Source organism: Macaca mulatta, chromosome X (genome assembly GCF_049350105.2).
Source record: "Macaca mulatta isolate MMU2019108-1 chromosome X, T2T-MMU8v2.0, whole genome shotgun sequence".
Lineage (NCBI taxonomy): Eukaryota > Metazoa > Chordata > Mammalia > Primates > Cercopithecidae > Macaca > Macaca mulatta.
In genome coordinates, this window is record NC_133426.1 from 29,153,043 (window position 1) to 29,177,566 (window position 24,524).

Below are 24,524 nucleotides of genomic sequence, written 5' to 3' on the forward strand. Positions count from 1 at the left end.
TTTTCAGGGGACGGCATAAACATTCAGAGTATAGCAAAAGAGAACCCTTAAAAATAGAGGAATGGCTACCATTAGCCCTGGGGCTGAGACAGCACACCTAAGAAAAAGTCCCTATGTTTTCATCCCCAAAGCAGAGATCCGCACTTTATTGGGAAGGTACGACCATAGTTTACCGAATGGCAGAAATCACTAAGTTGCTATACTAGCAGAACTTGTCAGAAATCTGTCTTCTGCAAGTTAACAGAGACCCTCCCTCTAAGGTACCTGGGAAACATCACCAAGCTGCTGGTTGCCAAGCACTGTTGGAGCCAGGTGCTGAAGAAGCCTTGCACACTGCAAGAGCCTGCCAAGTGAGCACACTGAAAATAGGAAGTAAATCCCTTTCTTCCTGAAATGTCTCACCAGTGCCCTCTCTCCACCAAGCTTCAGTGCCAGCTAGTAAAGAAAAACATATCTCAAAGGCCCAGATCTATTTTTACCGAGCAGGCAGAAAGGTACATTTAGAACTAAGAGGCAATAAATCAATAACCAGCACACTGGTATAAACTAATAATAAATGACAGCAGAAGCAGACTAAGTGAACAATACATTGTTTTTTAGCAGAGTCCACTACTTTGCAGGGCCATTCTTAGTTTGATTCATTGCTGTGTGCTGTGTGCCTAGAATTAAACCTGACCCAATATGGATGCTCAGTAAATATTTGTTGGATGAATGAATAATCTAATTGCTTATTTTTTCCTTCTAATGTTTTTCCTCTCTTTCTCTCTCTCTTTTTTTTACTATAGCTGATGGATGCACTGATTGGTCTATCGATATCAAGAAATACCAAGTTTTGGTGGGAGAGCCTGTTCGAATCAAATGTGCACTCTTTTATGGTTATATCAGAGCAAATTACTCCCTTGCCCAAAGTGCTGGACTCAGTCTGATGTGGTACAAAAGTTCTGGTCCTGGAGACTTTGAAGAGCCAATAGCCTTTGATGGAAGTAGAATGAGCAAAGAAGAAGACTCCATTTGGTTCCGGCCAACATTGCTACAGGACAGCGGTCTCTATGCCTGTGTCATCAGGTATCCCTTTAATTATATTACTGCTGAATCAAAGAAATCACAGGCTGCTTTCTCATACTTAAATGTTGCTGCTATCTCTTTTGCCTAAAGCCGTTGTCTCAATATTTGCATGTGTTGCTGCTTTCTAAAATTTAGAATCACAATCATAGAAAGATGGGATTGGAATTTATATTAGACATTATTTCTAGCTTATGGAGAAAAGAGATACCTTCTGGGTAGCTACTTATGTTACCAGGAATTACTAAAAACTATGAAATAAAATTTATAGAGGAAGTAAAATGGTGCAAATAAAATGTAAGCAAAGACTTGCAGAATACATGCATAGTTTCTTGCTAAATGAGTTGTAACATTTTGTTATTGCCCTTCACAGACAGATAGAGCATGGATACTTCTGGTTCACACACATTTGGAAAGATGATTTAGGTAATGTGTGTATGTGCACAGGGAGAAGAAGAAAGTATTACCATGTTAGAGAAAATGAAGACTGTGTTCCAGATTGCTTTGCTAACCAAAACTTCTGGATCAATACAAAAATGTTCCCAAGTCTTTCAGGGCCTATACCAAAGTTAATAACAAATTCAGTCCCTGTATCCCCAAGGATACTCACCATACATCTACACATCTTTGTCAGCTTCTAGAAGAGGCATATGCACTTTGTTTAATGATAATGCATTGAAGCAGTGTCCATGCAACACATTAGCAGTTAAAAACCTCAGTTTAAGCATTTAGTCCCCCATGGATTGTGTATCACACCCTTCGTGAATGATCGTGTATGTCATTGGACTATTAGAACATTAGCAAAGCTGGGTATAGTCATATAGTAGGTGTGTTTAAATCTATTTATTTGGCTTTCTGTATTTGGGCTTATTCAGAGAAATAAAGAAGAATCTAAAGTAGTTGATACCCAAACTCAGAGAAAGTCTCAGAATCACCTAGTATCTTTTTCAAAGAAAAATTTACTACTTCTGAAATCCTGATCAGCAGCTAACACTCCTGTCATGAATATCATGCCTCCCTCTCACTGTCATCTGTAAGAATTACCTGTAAGCTGAGTCATGGCTACAGGTGTGCTAGGACATTGAAATAGGTCAAGTTGCATAAAAGTTAAACAGAAATGTATCTTTCTAACACTGACAACATATATTATGTTAATGTTGGAAAATATAAATTAATATCTGTAAAGTGTTGTGTTTGGGGAAAATGCCTAATGGATTTTAAAAGAACAAATACATCTGGCCAGGCGCGGTGGCTCATGCCTGTAATTCCAGAACTTTGGGAGGTAGAGTAGGGCAGATCACTTGAGACCAGTAGTTAGAGACCAGCCTGGCCAATATGGCAAAACCCCATCTCTACTAAAAATCCAAAATATTAGCCAGGCATAGTGACATGTGCCTGTGATCCCAGCTGTTTGGTTGCAGTGAGCCAAGATCACACCACTGTACTCTCGCCTGGGCTACATTGTGAGACTCCATCTCAAAAATAAATAAGCAAACAAATGCATCATTCCTTTGGCAACTCTTCTTCTTTCTCTTAGGGTTTACTAATCCTTTTATGATTAAACATAACTCTTAATAAAAGTAGAGATTTTGTAGGGGTACAGATCAATAACTGTCATACTAGTACAGTTAAAGAATACTGTTTGGACTAGCTGTTCCCATGTGACCAATAGTAATTAGATTGTAATTTCATATCTGCTATGTTTCTTTTAAATAATCATTATTTCTGATTGTTCATGCATGTGGTGAGATGATTCTTCAAGATAGGCAAATGCTTGTCCTCATTTATCTGACATTAGAATTGAGCTGGATGTCCATAGCACAACACTACATTTCGTCACTCATTATTGGTGGAAAACTAATGGTGTTTTCACATAGTAATCTGAATTTTACAAACACTGAGGTTGCAGTTCTCTGATGTATTTAAATTACACTATGATCCAATACTCTGAGAAATTGCATTAAAATGCCTCTGGAAGGGCCATGTATGGTGGGTTGTGCCTGTAATCGCAGCACTTTGGGAGGCCGAGGTGGGTGGATCACCTGAGGTCAGGAGTTTGAGACCAGCCTGACCAACACGGAGACACCCTGTCTCTCCTAAAAATACAAAATTAGCCGGGGGTGGTGGCGCATGCCTGTAATCCCACCTACTCGGAAGGCTGAGGCAGGAGAATCACTCGAACCCGCGGGGCAGAGGTTGTGGTGAGCCGAGATCGCGCCATTGCACTGGTAACAAGAGCAAAACTCTGTCTAAAAAAAAAAAAAAAAAGCCTCTGAATTTCCAGTTGCAATAATGAATGAAAGATTGAAAAGTTTCTAAAATGTTGACACTTGCCATATGTTCATATGTCTACATTTTAATAAAAGGTGCAACTAAAAGACAAATACTTGAAAGTTTATGTGTGTCAAGTGGCAATCTAGAGAAAGGGATAAACTGCAGGAAGAGGTACTTTTGTCAGTGAAATTCCAATATGCCAATCGATTTGAAGCGAGTGTTGTTGCATCTTCCTTGTCCAATTTGGAAAGGGGTACTCAAAAGTCTTTACAAACAGCATTTGAAATAGCATGGCTTGGTGTTGATGTGAGAGGCGCTCAGGGGCTGTCAGTTGAGTCACTGACATTTTGGCATATTGCTAGCTATCAAGCCACTAAACTGTCACCATTAGTTTTTAAATAATTCACTTGCAAAGAATTTTAGAGCCTTGAAAATGTTAGCATCCATTCTAGGTTCTAGTCTTTCTGATCAATATAGAGTATTAACTTTTCAATGAAATTGTTTATCAAGCTTTTCATATAAAACTAATTTCCATTTACACTTGAATATATGCAATGAAATGGCATACATAATGGAAACATTTAAGTCTACTATCATTATAATGAACAAGAACTTTATTATTTCCTTCTCTTAATATCTATTTTGGACAGAATAATACCACACAGTTCTTTGCTCCATACTTCTTGGCTCTTTACTCAGTTTACTCAAATTTATATTTTTCCTTTTTACATGAAAAAGAGAATGAAGGAAAACTATGTAACAATTTCTTTTGTCTTCTTTTATGGCCATATATAAAAACAAGTTTACTTTTAAAATAATAAAAATTTGGTGGCCAGATGTGGTGGCTCATACCTGTAACCCCAGCACTTTGGGAGGCCGAGACAGTTGAATTGTTTGAGGCCAGGAGTTCGAGTCCAGCCTGCATAACATAGACCTCGTGTCTACAAAAATAAAACTTTTGAAAAATTAGCCTGGTGTGGTGGTGTGCACCTGTAGTCCTAGCTACTCAGGAGGATAAGGTGGGAGGATTTCTTGAGCCCAGGAGTTTGAGGCTGCAGTGAGCTATGATCACACCACTACACTTCTGCCTGGGCAACAGAGCAAGGACTTGTCTCTTAAAAATTAAATAAAATAAAATAATAGTTCCATATTCTTGACCTCCAACTTTTTAATTCCCCTTTTCATAGTTATGCACTATTAGCAGTTTCATATGCAAAGCTGGCTGGTACATGTGGAAGCATTCCAGTGCCCCCCAAATGGTAGCATGCTACGTTATTTAGCACCCTATTTTTAATTAAAATTTTATTTTTGAGATAATTGCAGGTTCATATTCAGTTGCAAGACATAACATAGAGAGATCCCATACCCAGATTTACTTGGTGGTAGCATTTTGTGAAACTGTGGTACAGTATCATAATCGGGATATTGACATTGATACAGTCAAGATACAGAACAATGCCGTCATCTCAAGGGCCCCTCCTATTGTTCTTTTATAGCTACATCCATCTCTACCCAACTCCAATCGCAAGCCCCTGTCAACTACTAATCTGTCCTTTATATTTATAGTTTTGTTAATTTATTAATGCAATATTAATGAAATCATACCGTATAGAACCTTGTGGAATTGGATTTTTCACTCAGCATAATTCCTTTGAAATCCATCCAAGTGTTGTACATATCCATAGTTCATGCCTTTTTTTTTTTTTTTTTTTTGCTGTGTAGTATTCCATGGTATGAACTACCACAATATTTATTCACTTGTTGAAAGGCATCTATATTATTTCCAGTTTGGGGATATTAAAAAGGAAACTTCTATGAACATTCGTATTCAATTTTTGGTGAACATAAGTTTATGTTTCTGTAATAAATGTGCAAGAGTGAATATGGATTGAATGGTAGTTTTGTGCTTAGTTTTATAAGAACGTACCAAACTATTTTTCAAAGTCGCTGTACCATCTGATGTTCCCACCAGCAATGTATGATTTCTCCACATCCTTGCAGCATTTGCGATTGTCACTACTTTTAATTGTAGCCATTCTGGTAGGCATATTGTGATAACTCATTGTGATTTTAATTTGCATTTTCCTAATGGCTAGTGATTAAAATTTTCATGTGTTGATTTGCCATCTCTCTTCTCATCAGTAAAATGTCCATATTTTTGTACATTTTATAATATAATTATTTATGTTCTCCTCATTGAATTTTGAGAATTCTTTGTATGTTCTAAATATTAATTCTTTTTGGAGATGTAGTTTGCCAATATTTTCTGATTGCCTGTAGGTTATCTTTTCATCCTTCTAACAGGGTCTTTTACAAAGCAGAAGTTTTTAATTATGATAAGGTTCAATTTGTGAATTTTTCCAGTTATGGACTATGCTTTTGGTGTGAAGTCGAAAAATTCTGCCAAATGCTAAGTCCTGAAGATTTTTCCTTGTTTTATTTTTTTTTAAGATTAAAAAATTTGTTAAAAATTCAGTTGCTTTACATTTTACATTTAAGTCTGTTATTTTGAATTAATATTTTTTTGAAAAAATGCTTATTTTCTTTTTATTTGTATGTATGCATTTATTTATTTTAAGTCCCGGGGTACCTGTGCAGCATGTGTAGATTTGTTACATCGGTTAACGTGTGCCATGGTGGTTTGCTGTCCCTAGCATCCCACCAACTAGGTATTAAGTCCAGCACGCATCAGCTATTTTTCCTGATGCTATCCCTCCCCTAGCCCACCTGCCCAGTGCCAGCAGGCCCCAGTGTGTGTTGTTCCCCTCCCTATGTTGATGTGTTCTCATCGTTCAGTTCCTACTTATAAGTGAGAATATGTGGAATTTGGTTTTTGGTTCCTGTGTTAGTTTACTGAGGATACTGGCTTCCAGCTCCATCCATGTTCCTGCAAAGGACATGAGCTCATTCTTCTTTATGGCAGCGTAGTATTCCATGGTGTATATGTACCACATTTTCTTTATCCAGTCTATCATTGATGGGCATTTGGGTTGATTCCATGTTTTTGCTATTGTGACTAGTGCTGCAATGAGCATATTCATGCATTTATGTTTATAATGGAATGGTTTATATTCATTTGGGAATATGCCCAGTAATGGGATTGCTGCATCGAATGGTGTTTCTGTTTCTTTATCTTTGAGGAATTGCCACAGTCTTCCACAATGGTTGAACTAATTTACATTCCTACCCACAGTGTAAAAGCATTCCTTTTTTTCTGCAACCTCGCCAGCATCTGTTGTTTCTTGACTTTTTAATAATCGCCATTCTGACTGGTGTGAGATGATATCTCATTTTGGTTTTGATTTGCATTTCTCTAATAATCAGTAATGTTGAACCTTTTTTCCTATTTTTCTTGGGCAGTTAAATGTCTTCTTTTGAGAAGTGTCTGTTCATATCCTTTGACCATTTTTTAATGGAGATTTTTTTTCTCATAAGTTTGTTTAAGTTCCTTGTAGACTCAATATTAGACCTTTGTCAAATGGATAGATTGCAAAACTTTTCTTCCATTCCTTAGGTTGTCTGTTCGCTCTGATGATATTTTCTTTCACTGTGCAAAATCACTTTAGTTTAATTAGATCCCATTTGTCAATTTTTGCTTTTGTTGCAATTACTTTTGGCATGTTCATCATGAAGTCTTAATTTTGAATTAGTATTTATTGCAGGACTGATGTTTATTTAGGTTAAGGCTTAGTTTTATGGGGATGGATGTCCAATTGTCCCAGCACTATTTGTTGAAAAGGCTATGCTTCCTCCATTGAATTACTTTTGCATCTTTATTCAAAAACCATTGAGCATATTTTTGTGGGTTAATTTCTATGTTATTTATTCCACACTTTTTTCTATCCCTCTGCCAATACCAATCTCTATTGATTAGTATAGCTATCTGGTGGCAAAAATATCAACTAGAGTGAGTTCTCCTACTTTATATGTCTTTTTAAATATTGTGTTTAGCTATTGTAGGGCCTATTATTTTCCATGTACATTTTAGCATAAGTTTGTCTATGTCCACAAAAATCCTTACTAGAATTTTTTATTGCAATTTCATTAAGCCTATGGATCAATTTGGGGAGAATAGATATCTTTACCATTTTGGGTCTCACTATCTGTGAATACAGTTTGTGCCTCCATTTATTTAGGATTTCCTCCTTTGATTTCTTTCATCAGCATACAAATCCTGAAAATATTTTGTTAAAATTTTAGCTAAGTATTTCATTTCCTTTGGAATGTTTGTAAATGATATCTTCTGTTTAATTTTGGTTTCAACATGTACATTGTTACTATGTGAAAATGTGATTGATTTTTGTGTGTTAACATTTTAAAAACATATTTTTTTCAAATGACATATTTGTAATGTGTTATATATAGTATGTAGTTCATTTGCCCAAGTCTTGATTTTTCCTTTCAGGACTATGTAACTCTTTTTTCTCATTGAAAGAACATATTAAGTAAGTATCTATCAAAAAGTATTTAAAGAAAATCCATTTATTCACTCATTCTATACTAATGCTGGGATTAAAAACATTTAAAGAAAAGCTTTTACTTTCAAGTAGTTTACCTAAGAGAAAATAAATGTGTAATAAATTGCTGTAGATACTATGAAAATAGTTTAGAATTCAGTGGAATTCTGCCAAGATAGAGTAGCCCAGTTACTCTTAAGTCTTCCTTCTTACAACTAAAAAGTCTGTATGTGACGCCAAACAAGCACAAGAAGTCTCTGAAAGATGGAAGAAATACCTCTGAGAAAAAGACCTCAGAACTTGAAGAATGACATGGCAACATGTCATGTTCTCACTATCCCGTCCGCTCTTCACAGATTAAGGCATGAATTCTTATCATTTTTTCACTTTGTTCCTTCATTTGAAATTCAATATTTTCATTGCCTACCTGAATAATACGTATTTATTTCTTTAAGAAAATCGAGTTTATGTTTACTTTCTTTCAATCTTTCCTATAATTGCTTCAAAAACAATTGTTTCTTCTACCTATTTTGGAGGGAAAACACTCTAAAACTTAGTGCCTTGAAACAATAACCATTTTATTTGCACATGATTCTGCAATGTGGGCTGGACTCAGCTAGGTGGTTCTTCCTGTGATCTTGCCTGTGGTCACTTGTGTCTGGAGTCCACTGCAATACAGGGTTTGCTGAGCCTGTTTCTCTATTATTTCTGAGGGCCTCTATCTCCATGTACTTTTTCCATTTATCTTTCTATCAAGTGACTTTTTACATGGCAACTCAGAACGTGTAACTACTTATCAAGCATCTCCTTGAGTCATGCTTACTGAGCCAAGTTTTGAGATAATACAGGAGAAGACTTTACAAGGACTTTGAGGTGTGGTTCATTGGTTGGGCCACCAAAGTAACAGTCTAAGAGTCAGCCTTTTGACCCTTAATACTGTAATTCATGTCCTTATAAATGCAAAATATTGTGACCCCATTCCTAAAACCTCCAAAGTCATGTCTTTCGGTGGCATCAGGATTAGGTTAGAAGTCAATGATCTTATTATCCAAGTCAGCTCTGAGTGTGAATGAGGTTCTTCATGCTTAGTTCCCTGAATAGAACTGCTCAGGAATGGCTGCTCTTCATCCAATACTCTGTGAACTAAAAAGTTATATAATTTGGCCCTTCCATAGCCAACATAAATCGTGAGACAGGGATAACATAACTAAACTAAATATCCCCATTTGAAATGAGGGCTGGGGATAGGAGATACAGAGTAGTCACTGGCCCATGACAATTCTAAAATTCAGCTGGATACATGGCACCGGTTTCTTTTTTATTTCCCCAAGGAGAGTCAATATACTTTATTTTTAATTTTTTTATTATACTTTAAGTTCTGGGATACATGTGTAGAATATTCAGGTTTGTTATATAGGTATACATGTGCCACGGTGGTTTGCTGCACCCATCAACTTGTCTTCTACATTAGGTATTTCTCCTAATGCTATCCCTCCCCTAGCCCCCTACCCCCCAACAGACCCCGGTGTGTGATATTCCCCTTCATGTGTCCAGGTGTTCTTATTGTTCAACTCCCACTTCTTAATTAGGGTTCAGTTCTGCTTACTGGAAGTGGTTCTCTGAGATTCTTGGATGCGTGCTCTTCCTTTCCAGATAAAATTAATGGCCCAGGCATCTTTGCAATTTGAACTTTATCCCTTTTAGTGTAAGGTAGTATGGTTCCTTAAAATGTTGTGAAGCTTCCTAGTATTAAGTCGTAATCTACTTCATGAAGCAGAAGCCATACCCATAAATATCTTCAGGAAAGAGGCCCCTCTACTTTGCTGTTCAAGTCAGGATGCTGGAGGACAATGTACCAAAGATTCTTAAATGAATTTTGTCTAGCTAGTGTTAGGGTATGCCTCATAGACCCTCCCAGCTAAGAATCTTGGAGTCTGCCTCATAGACTTTCTTAGCTTCTTTCTCTGGATGACGGAGTATGCATTGTATACCAAACATATTACCACAGACGTTTTTTCTCCTAAGGATCAATATGAGGTGTTTGTCAACGAGAAAGCACTCAATACATATTTATTGAAAAAAATAATGAGTGACTGAGGTTAGTGTTCCTTAGAATACCTTGTGGAAAACACTGCTATAGACAAAATTACACAATTTTCTGATTCCTGTCATTTTCCATGAGAAAATAAAATAATCATTTTTCTTATGACATCTCTTGTCTGAAACTAACACAAATTATGAATGGCTTGTCCTAAATCATAATTTCTGGTATTTCAGATGACAATTTTCTGTCTTTGGACAGAATATACCTTTACTGTCACCTGATGGAAATAAAAACTAATAAAATGTTAGATCTGATAGACCCACACAAGTAACTGCTACAACTGTAGCATAAACAATTTAAGTAATTTTTTAAAATCTCTATAATATAGTATCCTTTTAATATTTATGATTTTTATGTAATTATTATTTCAAAATCAAGTCATTCTTGAATCAAAGGATATATAATGTCAGCATTATTTTAGAAAGCCTTAAAGAGTCATGCCCTAAGGAGTCTTCATAATTTGTTCAGGACAATCAAAGTCCATATAAATGTTTTATATCCTACCCAGTAATTCTAATGATCACGTGCATATGTGTTCCAAGGATCTAGTGCAGTTTCACAATCTCGGTTTCCTAATTTTTAAACTATCTCTCTTAATTGAAACCATAGTATACCCTTGAGAATATCAGCTATAATTTAGAGATTATAAAAAATGCAATTAAACCTACATAAGCCAGTCCTTTAAAAAAAAAAAAAGTCATATACAAATGAAAGTCTTTAAAATAAGATTTCAAGTCCGGATGTAGAGTCTCTTATGGATAATGTATTTAAATCGTAAAACTGTACATCAGGCACTTTCTGTAGTTCTTTTGGTAGAGACAACTTTCTTGCCATAATAGGTTTCAATGAGATTTTTCAGTTGAATAACTCTGACGATTCTTGGGGATGGCATTGAAGTTTAAGCCATATTTCCATGTCTGAGACATGAAGGCATTTTCTAATGGATCAAACTATTTTTAACAGAGCAATAATTAGCCAAATTGCTATATTTCTGGGTTGTGTTCTTTTCAAAAACAACAAATTCAATTGATGGAAGTAAAAGCCAAGAACTGTGTGAATTGTCTATTTGATTTACCAATTTTTTTAACCATCTAGGAGATACATGTCTTCAACAAAACAGCCTTTTTTTTTTTTTTTTAACTAAGAAGGTGAAAGAAATTCTTCTGGAGTGATGATAGGGTAGTTTCTTAGATCACTGGATTAAGAAAAGCTTTGTCTAATCTCACCAAGTCCAATAGGAGAGACAGCTTAGAGAACACTTTGAAATCAATTGTGTCATGTTCAAGGCAGACAGAGACTTATGAATTTTCTTCAAAAATTATCAAATTAATATGGAGTAGATAGGCTACGGAAAAAGATACATTTGTAAAACAATTAGGTGCATAAAGTCCAATTTGAGATTTTATGTAGTCTTTTTATTTTTTCCATTTTAGGTCGAATGATTCACTATAGGCCCTTTTCAACCATGAATATAACATGTATATTTATCATATTTCACGAACATTACTAAAAATCTAGGACATGACATAGTTGGTAATTATAATAAGGGAATTTTAAAAATTACAAACAACATATGCCAGGCAAACAAGTCACTTATAACCCAATAGGACTTTATTGGTGGCTATACGGGGTTATTACTGTAATTATTACTATTTGTTCTTTAGTTGTAAAAAAAAAAAAAAAAATGTTAACTGCAATATTGATGCATTTAGTGAAGAGAAATTGAATAGGCTTCATAAACTAGTAGCTGCTGATCTGCAAAATTTGGGATAAGTGATAAAGTAATCACTTATTTGAGATCAGTGAAACAGAATAGGAAGTTAAGATTATTCAAGGGTCTTTCTAAATCTAATTTTGTGTATGGTCATAAAGCAAAAAAATGAATAAAAATCTCATTGAATGTAGAGAAGACAAAAAGGGGCTGGTTAAAGAGCCTGTGAAGGACTTGTGATTTGTACAGTAGTTTGAAGACTAAACTCATGGCTAGGGAAAGTGTAATTGGGAAAGATTTCTGTTAGAAAGGTTTCCGGAGGACTACAACAAGAAAAATTAAATAATGAACGAAAACAGGAGTTGGCAGACTTTTTCTTTAAAGAGTAAAATTGTACACTTTGGAAGGCCGAGGTGGGCGGATCACGAGGTTAGGAGATCAAGACCATCCTGGCGAACACGGTAAAACCCCGTCTCTACTAAAAATACAAAAAATTAGCTGGGTGTGATGGCAGGTGCCTGTTGTCCCAGCTACTCAGGAGGCTGAGGCGTAGGAGAATGGCTTGAACCTGGGAGTCAGAGCTTGCAGTGAGTTGAGATCGCACCACTGCACTCCAGCCTGGGCAACAGAGTGAGACTCTGTCTCCAAAACATAAATAAATAAAATAAAGTAAAATTGCAAAAAGTTTTAGATTTTTCAAGCCATGTAGTCTCTATTACAACTACTCAACTATATTGTAATAGCCAGGCAATATCCATACACAAGATATAAATGAGTGGACATGGCTGTGTTTCAATAAAAGTTTATTTATAAAAACAGGTGGCGGGACGGATGTGGGCTGTGGGTCATAGTTTGCTGACCCCTGATCTAGAAAATGCCTTGCAATGGCAAACAGCAATGCCAACAGTAGCAAGTGTTGTTATTAACAAAGAAAAAGCCACGATATATTCCTGATAAAGCAAATAGATCAGTGTTGTTAGAAAATCGGCTTTCTGTAGTTGATAGAAGGATGACAGTAAATAATGGTAAAAAATGCTAAACGCCAAGAAATATCTAGCAGGGAATGGAAAACTGAAAGCAGTTTTCCTGGAAGTACCTTACAGCAATTCTATGAAACTAGAGAAATTGGAAAATGGAAAACAGACAAATAGTTTTTACGATAAATGAGGCATAAGACAACGGGGGGGCCTATGTTTAGAGTATTAATGGTAGAAATGGCAAAGAAAATAAAACAGATTCAAGGTCATTTTTGGAAGAAAAAATCCATGAGAGATGACACTTGATTGGATATATTTTGAGCTTCATTGGATGTTACTATGGGAAATAAGTAAAAGAGACAGCAAGAAGCCTATGTTAATGCTTTTCAATACAAACCTAAACATTTTTACCAAAAGAACTCAAGCTCTGAGAAATAAAATTGCCTACACTTTAAGCTATTAGATGGGGAAACATGTAAATGAAGTTACCCCATCACTCGTCTCCCATAGAGCATTTGAATAAACAAAGGAAGGAGTTTGGGGGTACTTTCTAGGTTCTCTGATGGTCTGGTTATTAGCCTTTCCCTTAGATCATCTTAAGGGCAAAGGTGTAACTTTGCATCTTTGCATCCCTTGTTACACATATATGATCACTGAGATCTGAACAGAGTAAAATCTTTTGATTAGTTGTCACAGTTTGGGAGTGGCTTTGTGCATAACAAGAATCTTAGAAATAACAGTGGCTTAAACAGGAGAGAACTTTGTCAAGAAAAAGTCCAAATGCAAGCATTTCAGAGTGGATATATTGGCTGCCTAATTGTCTAGGCCTCAGGATTCTGTCTTCTATAGGGTATAGTCTTCATCCTTATTTTCCCAAGATGAAACTCTGTCCATCATATCTATCCTATTATAAGCTGACAAAGCACATGATCCTTCCCACCTTTAAGAACAAGTCCCAGAGATTACTTATGTCACTTCTACTTACATTCATAGGCCAGAACTTGTTCACATAATTACACCAAGCTGCAGTGATGGCTTGGGTATGTAGTTTTTGTTAGTAAAACCCATGTGCCTGATAAAAATACTACTATTTTTAAGGATTTAAAATTGATTTCCCTAAGAGAAAAGCCTAAGACCAGGATTCTTGTGCAAGTGAGCTATGAAGAGAGTGTTCTCAGAAAAAACCTGCAGGGAAGAAGCCAGGCAGAGATGTGTTTTCAAGTCTAGCTTCAGCCTGTTCCCACAGGGAGCTGTGGTGCATAAATTGCATCACAGAGTTTAATCCCACATTGAAGCAAGCCTGGACGTCACAGGTATCTCTATCCAAGTGGTTCTTGTCATACCAAGGTGATTATCAAGAAAAGGGTGCAGGCATGAACCTTTACCAGCTAGTACCCACAGCAGCTAGAGGATGAGTACAACTGGTGAAGAAATTCTGGGTGGGATGCCAAAAGCATTTGCTACACTGAAAAAGGAGGACAGATATTGAGGGTAAATTAGTAGCCATTTTTGTAAGAGCCAAAAGTATCCCTTCACACATACTGAGATTACTCAATATCCTATTTTTGTTTTGTATGTGGTAAGTATTCTATCAGTATTTGTAGAATGAGTAATGTATATTTCTGGACAACCTTGTATTTTTTTTTAAATTTCCACAGCCATCCTTTACCATTTTTGAAAGTATTAAGATATGTTAATACTCTAAATACCACCATACCTACCCCCAATACATATACAAGCATCCTGCCCTCAACAGCTGTTTCCTCTACTCAGATTCCAAGTAATACTCACAACCAATTGTGGGATTACCTCACTGTCATTCTGAAGAATTAGCTGGCAAATTTCCTGCATTTTCAAATATTTTAAGTTCTGGTTTCCAGAAAAATTCTCATTGCCTTGGAAATAATAGCTAGCCAGCTATGATTAGAATACATATAACCTGCTTATATTCACCTTCTTTAAATCTTTGGTGAAGAATAGTTATGGCTTTTCTCATCAATTGGCTTTGGCCTACATTTGTGTTGATTTTACAGTGACATTTCTGACTTTCAGGCAAGTATCCATTGAGTAACTGTTTTATTATACGGAATCTGAGGTTATAAAATAAAGACTTAAATGAGCCTTTCACTGATTTCATTATATCTCACAATTATAGATCTGGATCTATCAATTTTCTCTCATGAAGGTCATAAAAGACTGTTTTGTAAGAGCCATGACTATGGAGTGAATGAGTCAAATTTGAAGTGTGGTCCAATGGTTTCAGGAAAATGTTTTATATTATTCCAAACCCGAAAAAGAAAGAAAGAATAAAGCATGATTTCAAAGCAATATCACATTAGGTTGGATTAGAGTTCATATTACAGAAAAGTGGCTTAAGATAGTTTATTCTCGGCCGGGCGCGGTGGCTCAAGCCTGTAATCCCAGCACTTTGGGAGGCCGAGACGGGCGGATCACAAGGTCAGGAGATCGAGACCATCCTGGCTAACACGGCGAAACCCCGTCTCTACTAAAAACACAAAAAATTAGCCGGGCGAGGTGGCGGCGCCTGTGGTCCCAGCTACTCGGGAGGCTGAGGCAGGAGAATGGCGGGAACCCGGGAGGCGGAGCTTGCAGTGAGATGAGATCTGGCCACTGCACTCCAGCCTGGGCGACAGAGCGAGACTCCGTCTCAAAAAAAAAAAAAAAAAAAAAAAAAAAAAAGATAGTTTATTCTCTCACGCAAAGTAGTTATAAGGTAGGCATTCCTGGACTTTTATGATAATTTCAACGTTTTGCATGACTTAGGCTCCAAAGTGTTATTCTCTGCTATTCTCAGCATGTGGCTTCCATTCCCAGTGTCACTACGTACTCCTAATACAACTGAAGAACTGAATTTTTAATGTTATTTAATTTTAAATAGCCACATGTGGATCTTAGTCTTTGTTTTGAGATAGTCGTTACAAGCTGTTTGTGGCTATTGTTTTAGAATAGAAACTCTTCTGGATAGCTTTTATTTAGCCTGGAATCATGTAACGTAAACATGGAAAAGATTTTAGATTTCACTGTAGGGGTTGCTTAGTTTTACAGATAAACAACGGAGGAGGTCCAAAGAAGTTAAGTATTGATTTTCTAGAAATTCAAAGTGAATGTTTAGAAATACTGAAAATCAAGCTGGATCTTTTGATTCCTTAATCAGTGCACTCATAAAAAATAATTTATTAAAAATATTTTATAATTGAATATGCTAATAATTCAGGTAGATCTTCCTTTATTGACTTCAAAAAAGTTAGATTTTAACACAATTATTTTTTCGATCCATTCATTTCCAATGGCTAATTAATTGAAGAATGATTGCAGCAATCTGACAACAAATTTTTACCCCATCTACTCTAGATATTGAGGTTTAGGCTGTGTTTGTGTTCTTGACTCTATAAACCAATCTATTAAATGATAAGCTAACAATTAATTTACATTAAAACAAGACTACTATTTCTGTTACTGTAGAAGTTTTAGAATTAGTTGTATGTAAGTTAATGTGATTAAATTGGCTAGGAATATTTGATGTCATATCTATTTAATTTATTCTATTAGATTATTAAGTACCTATTCTATACCAGCCATTAGGCTAGCTGTTGGGAGCACAGCAATGAATTAAACCACAGTAGAATTAAGCTAGAGTAGAACACGTCTCTTCTGGAAGTTTATTCTAGAAAAGAGCCTTTCAAACAGTAATTACTTGTATCCTAACTTTTATGAAGAAAAAGAAAAAGGTGCCTTAAGATCAGGCAACAGGCTGGCTTAGCCCACTTGGTAAATAGTCTCTCCCTCAAAGGCTCAACCTCTTCAAACTGAAATCTGAGTACTTCTGGGGTTCCACAAAAGTTCCATAAACTGTGCTCAAAAAAATAATTTGAAGGAAATTCATCTCCAGAACCTCAACTTTCACTTGTACTCTTGTCTAAAATTGCCTGAAAACTCAGAATAGCATTTCCTCCACCTTACACAAGAAAGGCACACCTTTCTTCCTTCCCAAATGGTAGCATGATGCATTTAGGGTGCCAAACAAAGGGATAGTCTAAAATATTACTTTGAAAACTCAAGGCCCCTTAAACTCAGAGATCTTCTCCTGCCTGTGTTTCAGAAATTTTTGATAAGTTTGATGCTTAATGAAAGTAGATATATTCCTAATTCAGAACAGTCAAAGCAGTATGTAGTGGTGATACTGAATTGTTTCAATGTAATTGGAATGTTTTATAGGACTATCATTTTTTCAAGATGCATTTGATAAAACTCAGGAACACATTTTACTTGTGATGGTTAATACTGAGTATCAACTTGATTGGATTGAAGGATGCAAAGTATTGATCCTGGGGTATCTGTGAGGGTGTTTCCAAAGGAGATTAACATTTGAGCCGGTGGGCTAGGAAAGGCAGACCCACCCTTAATCTGGGTGGGCACCATCTAATCAGCTGCCAGCACAGCTAGAGTTTACAGCAGGCAGGAAAAAAAACGTGAAAAGACTAGACTGGCCTAGCCTCCCAGCCTACATCTTTCTCCCGTGCTGGACCCTTCCTGACCTCAAATATTGGACTCCAAGTTCTTCAGTTTTGGGACTCAGACTGAGTCTCCTTGCTCCTCAGCTTGCAGACAGCCTATTGGGGGACCTTGGAATCATGTGACTTAATACTTAATAAATTCCTATATATATATATATCTCCCCTATTAGTTCTGTCCCTCTAGAGAACCCTGACTAATACATTTGTTTTCTTTCATATTTGATGTGCATTATCCAAAAAAAACACATGTAAAGCCTATTTCATTAAATCATGTTATGTACTATGTATTCCACTTAGTTAATTCTCATCATATTCCATTTATACAATGTATAGTATTTTCTCTCTCCTATTAACAAATAGCTAAAATTATTTAAATACACAAAATAGATGTCTCCTTTAAATAATAGGTTTTTATAAGTCATTTAAGGTAAATGTGACACAAAAAAGCTTGCAAACCCCTTTTCAGGGTTTCTCAAATTATAATTACATGTCTAATTAGATTTAATAAGGTCACTAAGGTGCTAGTGAATAAAACTATCAGATTCCTATATCCTACCACTTACTATTGAATCAGAAATCTGATGGATCAGCATGCATACCGATGATTCTTATACACATTAAGTTTGTGAATTTATATCCAAGTGATAACGGTTACTATGGTTTGGATGTTTGTTTACCCAAACCTCATGTTGAAATTTGATCCCAGAGTTTTAGGTCAGGTGTTAGTAATGTGAGTTTGAGTAATTCGGGTATATCCTTCGTGAAAAGATTAATAGCCTACTTCAGCAGTGAATGAGTTCTTGCTCTCTTAGTTTCCAGGAGAGCTGGTGCTTTCAAAGAGCCCTGCACATCCACCTTTTTTGTCTTACTTCTGCTCTCATAATGTGATCTCTGCTCTCATTTGCCTTCCAGTATAAGTGGAAGCAGCCTGAGTTCCTCAACAAAAGCAGATACTAGTGCCATGCTTTTTGTATAGCCTTGAAAACTGTAAAGTAAATAAATACCATTTCTTTACAAACTAGCTAACCTCAAGTAGTTCTTTATAGCAACACAAAAAAATGGACTAAGACAATGATCCTTTTAAGAGAGTTATATCCCATATTAATTCAAAGTCAACATGGTGTTTGATATAATCTTGTTGTAATAGTCTCTTGATGATAGACATCCAGCACCTAACACAGTGCCTAGCACATGTTGGAGTGTCAAGAGTTAATGACTGAAAGTGAATGGAACAAAGGTATATATCTCCTCCCAAAACATCAGGAGATTGAATATAAAGGACACATCTTCCTTCTAAAATGTGACAGATGCACTCTACAGTTAATGTTTGAGGGTTTTTTAAATGCAACCTATTTACCTCTTAGGCTAAATTGAATTTACAAATGGAATTATTGGTAATGAAGATATAGCAGGGTGCCTTCCAGATTCCTCTGCTCTGATCTTCAAATGAATAAGCACTGCAGATTAGCCAACCTTCTGAAAAGTTCTTAATTACGGAAACCAATCGTGTGCAGAATAACAGCCTGTGTGTTAACCTTGTTGACACAGTGTATAAATCTCATGTAGATAGCTTGTACAAAAGAATAAAAATGTTGTTCTAGTTTCTAAAGTGGTGTTTCCAAGGAATTATACTTCTAATGAAAATTGCTGCCATTGGATGTCTGTTCAAAGCTTTGGCTTACAAAGTAGAGATTTGAAAATATCAAACTTGCTTGATCTCTGAATGTTGTTTTCATTAATTAGGTGAATATGACAGTTCTCTCTTTACCCTAATCGGCCCCCTGGAGGAAATCACATTTTTGTTTGTCTAAACAGTACTTAATGACTACTCTAAAATTAGAGTTTCAGACCTTTAACTCTAGAGTGCAAAGCTCTACGTCCTTGACTCTGACGTTTATCGTGAATATTAATTTCTGATCTTAAAGTCAAGCCATGATATTTTTATATATTATCATACATTTCCCTTGACAATTTTTGTAATTGCCACAATTTCCTCATCAGTAAGAGTTGTTTGTGGCTCCCCTGGTCTAAGGAGGCTATAACTTTGGCAGCTTTGAATTCCCTCTTTTGTTTCAATGTGGAACCATCTACTTGTTTACTCTGAGCAGTAACTAGATCTCAGATCTTAAAAGAACTATTGTTTTGATTGGTGCCTTTACACAGCAGAAGACTCGATATACTTTTTGTCATTACATGTTTTCATTGTTACCTTTGGGTTGACTTTCCTGTTAGGGGAGATTTATGTCCATCTTCAGATACTTTTCCTGCTAGTCACATAAAAATGTTATTTTCTGCCACATAGCTACCGTTTTCTTTAAAATTGATTTATTAGTAGTGTTTGATTATCAAATATCAGACTGTAAATATTCACGTTGTGTATAAGTATCCAACATTAACATTATTTAGACAATATTCATGGAGATATATATATGTGTGTATATATATATATATATATATATATATAAACACATACTTTTTAATAAATGTAATTCAACTGAAATGTTATCTTCCGTTTGTACTTTCAACAAAGATTTATTCAACATCGACTACACATCAGGCCTGGATGATTTTCTGCACACAGGAATAAAAATAGACAAGACACAAATTGGCCTGAAGATGCCACAGTCAACCAAGAAAACAGACAGATTCATAAAAAATTATCTGTATGGCAAATGTTGTTAGAAATATGGTGACAAAGAACTATTGCAACCAGAGAGACTCAGGGATGGATACACAGAAAAAAGGTCTTTGAGGCTACACGAGATACATCTTTCTTCACAGAGAAATTGAAAGGGCATTTTATTTTATACAGTAGGAGTGGCCCGCCATGGTGATTTAGGAAAAGAGCTTCAGAGGGGAAACGCAACAGATACATGTGGCTGGAGTGAAAAGTACAAAGTGGTGCATGGGAAGAAACAGAAACTAGAAAGGAAACTTTTGGACAGATTTGGGAAGTACCCAAGAACAGAATCTCAGGTTCAGGTGTTTGATTTTTTTTTTTCTTAGGACTTGAAGACAGTGATCCAGGACGGCTTAAATGTCATAAAGAAAATTATTCTTGATATTCAGTCATTCAGACAATTATCTAATGATTCCTTTATGAGAGTTCTTTTTGGCCAGGTGATGACCAAGAATCAAAGTCTCTGTTCCTAGGAATCTTGTAGTCTTTCAAGAGAGAAAGCTAAGTCACTCAACATTTAATGTCTAATATGACAGAGGTTACAACAGAGAAAAGAACAGAGTGTAATGGGCACATAGATGTGACGTGTAAATCAGAATAAAAATCAGTTAAGGCTTTTTGGAGATTTAAATATTGAGTTCTGATACAGAAGTAAAACTTAGTTCGATGAAACAAGGAGATGAAAAAGGAGATTTGGAGGAGATCCTAGGTGGTAAGATAGTATATGACTACAATCATTATGTATTCTTCTAATTGTCCATGACTAGAGTAAAGTTTCCATGACTTGGGTCATTTTTAGAGAAGTTGGAAAGGATCAGTTCATGGTCTTGTGTGCAAAACAAAAGAGCTGAAACTTTACACAAACAGGTTCAGGGAGACAATGAAGAACTTTAATCAGATGGATGACAAAAATTGTATTTGAGTTTTGGGGAGGTCATTTAGCAGCAGTGTGTGGGGATGTTGAATGGAGGGCTTGGAGAGCGGCATGTAACTACAGGGTTGTCTTAGATTGGATTCCTCTAGAATCAAACCCCAAGGAAGCATCACTAGAGGAATGGGCAAGTAAGATGTAGCAGAGAAGGGAAGCCAATAAAATATGCATCATAAAGCTGTTTTATCCCTTTCGGCAACTGGAAATTAGGTTCACTGGAAAACTCTGTGAGACAATGTAGACATACTCTCAGAGTTATACCCAAAGGGAGACAAAACTGGGTTGTTTTTCTACCAGCTCCCTATCTGTTCCTGATTGAGGCTTTCTTCTACTAGGAATCTTAGTTCTCTAGCATTTCTGGCTTGCCCTTCATGAAGACCAAGGTTGGTCTCAGGGCCAGATAAAAGCCATCAGACTGAGGGTGTCAAGTATTTGTAAGAAGCAGCCTTCATACAGTAGGCGTTTGGGTGGGGCACTGACATAATCAGCTGAAGAACTAACAAGGTGGGAGGTGTTGAGGGTCTGGACTTAGGTCATGATAGTGGTAATCCAGGGAAGTTCAGGAGTGCTACTAGGCCATTGTTTTAATAAGATTTGACCATGTATTAAATGTTAGGGTTAAATTATGATTGATGACTTTCCAGAGAGTAGACAGATGTTGATGATGTAAAATGTGTGTGTTTAACAATGTAAAAGTTTTAGTATAAATGTGAAACCTATATTAAAGTCTCTCTATAATTGTATCTATTATAGAAAAGCATTATAATACAGCAGTATAAAAACTCTCTAACCAGAAGACCTAGAGTACTTCCTGGATCTAGATTTCTAACAGCATGAATCTTGGATGATACTATTAAACTCTCAGAGCATCTCATGAAAAAAATGGGAGTAAACATGAAAGAAGCTTTGCATATGTTACATAAACCAAAGTGTCAGTAAGCCTTGTACAAAATTTTAACTTTTAAATAGAAATTACATAAAGTATTTGGACCCTAAGACCTACCAACTTGATTGTTATTAATGAATGAGTAAATCTAGTCAATCAAAGACCTTTTATTTTTCCCACACCTATATTTGAACAGATGCCAGTTAGTGAGCAACTTTTTTGGTTAATATCCGTATTTCATACTTAATGCACTAATTTTTTCTCTATCAAAAAAACTGTCTTTGTTAAAACATTTCAATTAACTAAATTACTTAACTCTAATGCCTATTTTGAGGGAGTAATGTACTTTGAGGGAGAATGAAATGTGTAATTTTATTTCTGCCTCATTAAACCTCCTCTGTGTCTAGGCCAACAAGAGTTTTCTCCTCCTCCACAGGCAAACACTTATTGGACACTTCATTGTGAGAAAATCCTCAGGTCGTTGGAGCTTGGTAGTGAGTTACGTACCTACCCGTCCCCTCCAGTATATGTACTAATTATCTTATGGAAAATAACAATTTTCTTGTTTTTTTTTTCCTCAAGAAAGCCTTGAGTCTCATCTAGAAGTCAGATGAGTGTCAGGTTTCTTACTTCTCTTTGCTTCAATGGCAACTATTTTTTTTTCTGATTCTAAATAAATAGATTGTCATACCTACATGAATATCCACAGGGCCAACACTGCCCCTTTATTACTCAGGAAGTATTTATTTTTCAGCTTTCTCTTTCCTTTCTGGCCCTTTGAAATTCAAGCTTATTTAGGAATGAATTTTAATGAAATTGTTTTAAATACCTTTTAATCACATTAGCAAACTTCTAGCAGAGCATTGAGTTTCTTCCTCAGATAATTCAAGTTGTCTTTTCTAAAATATGTACTTAAAATACTTTGGAAAAAGAGATGTATGATGTCCGGAATTTCTTTCAAAAGAATCAGGGTGTGGTTAGTGTGATGGGTAGGGATACAGATGAAATTAAATAAGCACTATGTTGATAAATTCTGAAGTTGGATGATGGTATATGGGAATTGTGTAGTGTTGCCTACTTTTGCATATGTTTGAAATTTTCCCTACACTTGAAAAGATTAGAGAAATTTAAAAATTAAAATGGTTCTCACAATTTTATTTTTTGTAGCTTTTTTTTTTTTTTTTTTTGAGACGAAGTTTCGCTCTTCTTGCCAAGGCTGGAGTGCAGTGGCGCAGTCTCGGCCCACTGAAACCTCTGCCTCCTGGGTTCAGGTGATTCTCCTGCCTTAGCCTCCCGAGTAGCTGGGATTACAGGTGTCTGCCACCATACCTGGCTAATTTTTGTATCTTTAATAGAGACAGAGTTTCACCATGTTGGCCAGGCTGGTCTTGAACTCCTAATCTTGGGTGATCTGCCTGTCTCGGTCTCCCAAAGTGCTGGGATTACAGGCATGAGCCACCGTGTCCAGCTCTCGTAGCATTTTATCCCTTACATGATATAGGTTAGCTTTGGCTTTATAATAAACCATTCCAAAAGCCAGTCGGTTAAGACAATAAGCAAATTTTGATCATGAGTTTATAAATCAGCTGGACTTCCTTATTCATCTGCTGTTAACTATGGGTGAATAGAAAGTACTATTTATTTTGCCTGGAATCTCTCACATGTTTTGTGGCTATCTACATATAGGCTAGTCTAGTATGGCCTCACTTGGTAAAACTGGGTTCTCCTCTACATGGTCTAATCTTTCACAGAGTAGCTCATGTTTTTATTTTATGTTTGTCTAGAGAGGCCATGTTCCAAGAAGAACAATATAACAAAATATAAGGATATGAAGCTTCCTGATGTTTAGGCTCAGAACTGGCATACCATGTAAAATTCAGATCCATTCTGTTGATCAAAAAAGTCACAAAGGACCCCAGCTTCAAGGGTAGGAAAGCAGACTACTTACTCTTGGGAGGAGTTACAAAATCACATTGCACTGGGAGCATGGATACAAGGGGATCATGAATTGTGGCCCTCGATGCAACCCGTCTATCATATAAGCATGTGCTACTTTTAAATCAATGACTACTCATATTCTGATAATTTACAAATTTGTATTTCGAAGCCACAACTCACTCTCCAGCTTTAGCCTGCCTACTGTTCACCTACTCTTAGATTTTCCACAGATATCTCACATTCAAAGGCTAGAGTGTATTACTTCTTCCCTAAAACCTTCCATTCTTCAGGGCCTGTGTGTGTACAACCAATGTCCTTACCATTTATCCATTCAACTATTCGTCCCCCTACCCATTATTTAATACAAGGCTTACTTATTGAATGTCTATGCTGCTCACTGTGCTAATCATTGAAGAACCTAGGGTGAGCAAAAACACACACAGCCATTGCCTTCATAGAACTCATAGAGAAATGGGCAAGAAACCCAATGAGAAATCACACAAATAAATGTAAAATTGCAAAAATAACAACTCTTAAAGAGGAAAGATACATGATTTTATGTGAGATTATAACCAGCTGGTATTTACTTGATGATTTGAGAAATCAGGGGAGGCTTATCTGAGTTTGTGGTGATTTAACTGAGATCAAACTTTGATCTTGGTGTGTGGAGACGTATAACATAAACCTCAATTAACCCATGGTAGATCTGTAGCTTGAGTGAAAAAAATGAATCTTTATTATTTAAAAAGTCATGACAGTTTTGTTATCTATCCTGATGAACATTCATAGGGTTATGATGGGTTATCCTTATATATCTTGAGAACACCAAGGACAATGGCAGAGCTTGGAGTGAGAAGGAAATACATAAACCTGACGGGAAACCTTCCTGGAATCAGAATAGACATAAAAATGCACGAGAGGGCAAAAGAGTTATAGAACCAACTGGTATGCATTTCAAAACATCAGTAT

General features: G+C 36.2%; 1 protein-coding gene across 1 annotated transcript in view; it reads left to right on the plus strand.

Annotated features, from left to right (window-relative positions):
* Positions 1–24,524, plus strand: part of IL1RAPL1 (interleukin 1 receptor accessory protein like 1) — a 1,400,950-nt gene that overhangs the window by 719,351 nt on the left and 657,075 nt on the right. Inside the window, exon 3 of the mRNA XM_015127123.3 lies at positions 786–1,065. Coding sequence (XP_014982609.1) covers positions 786–1,065 — 280 coding nt within the window. The remainder of the gene's footprint in view (positions 1–785; positions 1,066–24,524) is intronic.